Here is a 5,853-nt window from a genome sequence, read left to right as displayed (position 1 = left end):
TCCTCAGATGCATGTGGCACATCCATTAACTTGTAGTTTGAATCCCATGTGTCCTTTTCTAACACATGGCAATATTGGACACAAAAGAGCCTTTATAAACTGAGAGTATGCCCCCCACTCCAAATGTATTTTGGAACAATATGTTAGGTGAATATATGCTATGATTGGCACTTGATTCAGTTAAAAAGAATGCTATGAAAATCAAATTGGATTATCTCCAGTCAATTTTATAGTGCAGATGACTGTAGATTGTTTAAATCAAGAGAGAGAGGATCTTGATCTAATGGCCTACAGTCGACTGCACCATTAAATAGATCCACTGCACCATTAAATAGATCGCAGCAAATTTTATATTTCACAAAGATATATCAATCTCATATCTTGAAAGCCATATCTAAGAATTTCCCACAATCTCTTATTGCCCCCATCATCTTGTATTGTGCTCTTTGTTTATCTTTTGATTTGATTGAGTGGTCTTGTACCATGCTCTTTGTTTGATTTGATTGAGTGGTTGTTTTGTGTTTGTTACTTTGTTCAGTCTAATAGCACTAGAAGTATATGGACAAAAAGATAGAATTTCAGAAATTATTAGTCAATGATATGTGTCGATCTCGTGTTGGTATTGGATACCGGATGCATGTTTATCGTAAAGTGTCAATACTTCTCGGTAATTATTGGACACTAGATGCGCGTTTATTCTAAAGTGTCTATGCTTCGTAGTGATAGAAATAGATTAATAAGCTAAAAGGGTTAAACTAGTTGTCATTGACTAATAAGTTCATTAGCCCCTAGTACTTACAACTTAGAAAGGAAATCAGTTTTCAAAAAAAGGGTAGAAAGTAATTTCACTTTTTTTTCAGGTCAATCCAAGTACTTTACAAAAGAAATTACTTCATGCGGAAAAAAGAAAAACAGAATAGGGATATTCCACTATAGCTTCTTGAGATGTTATACTCAGCTACCTCCAAAATTCTATCTAGTCTCATCTTCCTTGCACATCAAGTAAACTAAACATTCGGCTACCTTGAGATGTTATACTCTTCAGGATAAGCTAGCTGTTGTTCCATCTGCCAGCTCAACTTCGAAGCAACGCCTTCGTGACAAGGAACATAATCCTGTTATGAATCAAAAACAAAAACAAAAAGATATCATTTTCTGCTTAATTCTGCAGAAGAAAATGCGATTACATATACAAGCACTTTGGTTTTGTCTATGAGCCTATGAAAATTATTTACCTCCAATTTCTTCACTAACTCTTTCGATGTAGATGCTGATACAATTATATGACGAGCGTTTGGACTTATAAATCCCTCTTCCACAGCTTTGTCAATGAATGACAGTAACGAATTAAAGTATCCATCGACATTTACTAATCCCACCTGCAAGTTGTTGTGGATTCTTAAATCTAGTTTTCTTAGCACAATCTGAAATAATTAATTTATAGGTTCCTTAACAAAATGGTACCGGTTTGTCGTGAATCCCAAGTTGAGCCCAAGTTATGACTTCAAGAAGCTCTTCTAGAGTTCCATAACCACCTGCATATAGTTTACAAAGTGTTTTAATAATTTAGTACTAAAAAAAACACAGAATAAGAGTGATTGACAACTTTTGTCTTTGAGTGGCATGCCTTCTGTATAAGTCACTATTTTTCAGCATATCAGAATGATAACTACTACCAGAATTTAATAAAAGTCTTCAAAAAGAAGCATTATTCCATGACAGGTACAGTACAGGTGCCATTTGAAAACATTTTCTTGTTTGTGTGTGTGACAGTTATTCTTTTGCTTTACTTCCTTACTTTCTCTATCAAAGCCATAAGTAAGTTTGGTACAAAAACGTCATGATTCCAAGGAAAATAGATGCTAAAATGGTGTACTTCAGCCTCAGAATCACAGTGGTTCAGAGTCAATGCAGTTCAAAATTTTAGCCAAAAATGTCAAAAGTCTCAGGCAAAGTTAGGTTTTGAAGGGTCACTTTCTAATCATCATAGCATTTAGGATATTTATGAAGTCACAATATCATTTTGCAGCAGTCTCCTGTGTATTTGACTATTTTTTTAAAGCTCGGTATCCGGCATTGCGACCGACTAATCCAAAGGGATTAATATGCAGCCGTCTCCTTAAAAGGAAGCACTAACTAATCCTCATTATCATTTACCAATGGCGTGGTAAACCTTTAGGTAATATTAAGTCAAAAGGGTTCAAAAAGACAAAAAAACAACAACAACTTAATTAGTTAATTACAGAAAGCATGAAAGACTGGTATATGGTCAATGCTACATGATAAAGCTACAAAAAGCTAGAAGCTATTTGATGTACACTTCTACTACTTTTTCTAGTGCAACCAAAGTATATACTATTGTTAGCTGAGAAGGTTTTAAAAAGGCACTGATACTATTATTTACCGTTTTTATGATAAAAAGTTAATTATGATTAATTTACACCACGACGACCGTAATTAACATCACTCACAATCACAATATCTATACCAACCAAAATCGTGAAAGTCTTTACACGACCGCACCCGCGACTGCAACTATTATTTAAAACCTCAGGTCAGACTGACCTGGTAAAGCAATAAAAGCATCTGAGTGCTTAGCCATCTCAGCCTTCCTTTGATGCATATCTGCTACAGCCTTTACTTCTCCCACCGTTTCACCAGTTAGCTGCAAAAGGACAAGACAAAAGGAACATAAAATAAGAACAAAAATTCAAAAAGTGACTAAAAGAGATAACAAAGCAAAACTATAGATAAGAAAAATTCTAGCACAGTACAACAAGCCACTGAAGTAAAACAAAAGAGTCAAACATCCATTAATTGATTTTTTTTCACACTTAGTTTTACTTTCACTTTTACACACTCTTTTTTTTCTATATCTCTTGTGTTGTTTCCACTCAAAAGAAACTAACTTCAACAACAAAACTGTGAAATTATAACAAGATACAGAACCAGGATGGTAGGAATATATGAATAGAATATAGTATCAATGGAAAAAGGGAGTAATAAAAGAAGAAAAGAAAACAATCAAAGTTTAACCCTTTTGAATAATAAAGAGAAAAAAAGACTATAAGCTTTTCTCAAATACAGTACCTCTCTAGGCATGAGTGTCTTGGGAATAACTCTGCAAGAGACAATAGCATGACAAATAAACAGTGTCAATTAAGAAAGAGACTAACATAATAAGCACAAAAGATTTATTATTTCATAAAAATGAAAACTTTGAGAAAAAGAGAACAAAAAGTTGATACTGATACTGATACTGATACTGAAACTGATACATACCCTATGACATGTCTACCACCATCATGAACAGCTTGTGAAACCAAACCCATTAGTCCAATGCTTCCTCCTCCATAAACTAGATCAATATTTCTTGAAACCTTCACAAACAAACCATAAAAAATGAATCTTTTGCATCAAATAGATGATAGAAAGAACCAAACTCAACCAAAAGAACAAAAGACATAGTTTCATGTTACTTCTAACAAACATGTTGTGAGCACAAATCACATACCAATTCGTTTCCAAGTTGAATGGCAGCATCTTGATAACTAGTTTTCTTGCCAGGACTACTCCCACAAAAGACACAAACCCTCTTGAACTTTGATACCCTTATTTCACCATGTGTCTCCATTAGAGCTATCTATAGTTTGTACTCACTCTCTCTCACACACACACTATGTTATATATATGGAAAAATGAAAATGAATGATGTAACTAAGTGAACACTTTAGCCACTGAATCACTGGTTGAAATTGAAATGCTACTAGTATTTTGTTTGGTTTATTGCTTCACTACCACTACTACAACACTTTGAAAATGCCCTTTGGGTTTATATAAACAACACAACGCAACATAGCAACTACAAATTCCATTCGCACGTGAGTGAATGGGAAGCACGCGCGGACAGGACAACTATTGTTGTGGGGCCTACACAATGTTCTTGTGTTCTGTTCTGCCTAATCAACATCGTCACAACATTCTTTTCTTTCTATTCTTATAAATCCTGTAGCAAGAAACAACATTAGTACTACTAACGAATTGTTAACATGTAGTGTAATCATTATTTTGTTGTTGTTTATGAAAAGATAGGCAACAATTAGTACTAGTATGTTTGTCGTCTAAACAGTTTTCATTATGATAATTGGTTTTTTCTGTTTTTTTTTAAATTTATTTTTAATAATAATAATTGGACTCACCTCTTTAAGTTTTGATTGGGTGGAGAGAAGAAATTAAAGGTAGTAAACAACAAAGCAAGAGTATTGTTTTTTTTTGTTTAAGGTGTCTTTGGACTTTGGAGGATTTGATGTAGTCACATATTTATTATTTGATCAAAATGTTCATTAAAAATTTTAAAGTTCAATTTTGATTAGAGAGGTTTAAATTTCTACTATGGTTGTGTTATGATCAGAACTCTAGGTGTTATTATTTTAATTGGATGATTATGATTTGTGTTGAGCTTTCTAGGGGTGAGGAAATTCACTAAAACATGGTTGATAAAAAAAAAAAATTGATATCCTGTGATGGGCGAGAGTGTGGAGTTGACGACCAATTTTCTTTTTTTTGTTTAGAGAAACCACATTAGTGTTACTTACATGTTGGCGAGTTAGATGTGAGATTTGGAATAAAATCATATGAATATTTCTATTGACACGACAATAAATAACAGTTATGCAGTTTGATACAATGAGATTGATATCGCATGGAGATGTGTTGAGTATTGATTTAACAACTATTGTAGCAATTAGGTGAACAATTAAAAAGTGGATTGGTTTGATTTATAGTGAAATTAACAATAACAATAAGTCCTCCGAAGAATAACTTCCCACAGTGATAGACTTATATTTTCCCCCTATTGTTATGGATATAAGTAGAACGAATATCAACTCTTACAACTTAAGTCTCTTTTTGAAGTAAGAATGCATAATTTTGATTAATTGTCCCCTTTACTTTCATTGTTGATATATATCAAAGTTTGTAAAATGTGGATGTTTTAAATTGTGGTCTTGAGGCAGTTAAAACTATTTTTCAGTGTTAATCACCATGTTTTGTCTTATGGTTCACGCAATCGAATTCAAGATGCATCTGACAACATATTCATTAATAAAATGATCAATAAACGAATATGGAAACATGTAATACCTCGTATTTTCTTAAATACTCAAATCCATATTAGTTGAGATCAATCGAGTTCCTATGTGCTCTAAAAGTTATCAATTGAGATAAATAGAGTGAATAATGAATTCAGTTTGACTTAATTAATATTATTTGCGACTGACCTTTTATTAATTCAGACATTTTGGTAACACTAATAATGGGTCAAATTGTTCTAGTAGAACAAATATTATAGTTAAGTGATACTTGAGATATTTATTCTACCATCAGATCTAATTCTATCCACAAAATTCTTCCAATTGATGGTGTCCATATGTTTCTATCCAAAGTCCTACCAACCTTGTACCACTTCATTTCTTTATGTATAAGAAAATACAATTGGAGAAAGAGTGAACTTGAGAGAAGAAGGAAGCAAGCTAGTGGAAAGAAGAAGGGGGATAAAAAATTGGATTCCATCATCATCACTTCATCACCATCACATCTCATCATCTTAATTTCATCACCTCACCATCTTCTTCAACCTAATCTTCCATTTCTAAGGTGGGTTCTAGGTAAAACTCTTGATTTCTAGAAATTAGGATTGTTGAATCATAGAATGGTTAGAGGAATCCATAATAGCATGATGAGTGTTTCCCCTTGGTTATGATGATTTCCATGAACAAGTGTTTTGCTATATTTTTCATGATTTTGTGATTCAATGTTTGGATATGGTTAATGTTATGAATATATGTTTATGAA

General features: G+C 32.9%; 1 protein-coding gene across 1 annotated transcript; it reads right to left on the bottom strand.

Annotated features, from left to right (window-relative positions):
• Positions 1–833: 833 nt before the first annotated feature.
• Positions 834–4,001, bottom strand: LOC127096966 (cytokinin riboside 5'-monophosphate phosphoribohydrolase LOG3). The gene is made up of 7 exons (XM_051035491.1): positions 3,515–4,001; positions 3,283–3,380; positions 3,091–3,121; positions 2,566–2,665; positions 1,465–1,535; positions 1,236–1,379; positions 834–1,115 (listed from the first exon to the last, which is right to left on the bottom strand). The coding sequence occupies exons 1-7, from the start codon at positions 3,632–3,634 to the stop codon at positions 1,020–1,022; spliced, it is 660 nt and encodes a 219-aa protein (XP_050891448.1). The 5' UTR covers positions 3,635–4,001; the 3' UTR covers positions 834–1,019.
• Positions 4,002–5,853: the final 1,852 nt, after the last annotated feature.

This window comes from Lathyrus oleraceus, chromosome 6 (assembly GCF_024323335.1).
Source record: "Lathyrus oleraceus cultivar Zhongwan6 chromosome 6, CAAS_Psat_ZW6_1.0, whole genome shotgun sequence".
Taxonomy (NCBI): Eukaryota; Viridiplantae; Streptophyta; class Magnoliopsida; order Fabales; family Fabaceae; genus Lathyrus; species Lathyrus oleraceus.
Note: the sequence above shows the minus strand (reverse complement) of the source record. Positions and strands in the feature narration are given on the sequence as shown.

What these genes read in the sequence shown, in the direction of transcription:
- LOC127096966 (XM_051035491.1), bottom strand. Translation starts at nt 3,634, where the DNA reads ATGGAGACACATGGTGAAATAAGGGTATCAAAGTTCAAGAGGGTTTGT. An exon ending in AGACACTCATGCCTAGAGAG is followed by an intron (nt 2,666 to 3,090) that starts GTACTGTATTTG and finishes GTCCTTTTGCAG; the next exon opens with CTAACTGGTGAAACGGTGGG. An exon ending in TGCTTTTATTGCTTTACCAG is followed by an intron (nt 1,536 to 2,565) that starts GTCAGTCTGACC and finishes AACTATATGCAG; the next exon opens with GTGGTTATGGAACTCTAGAA.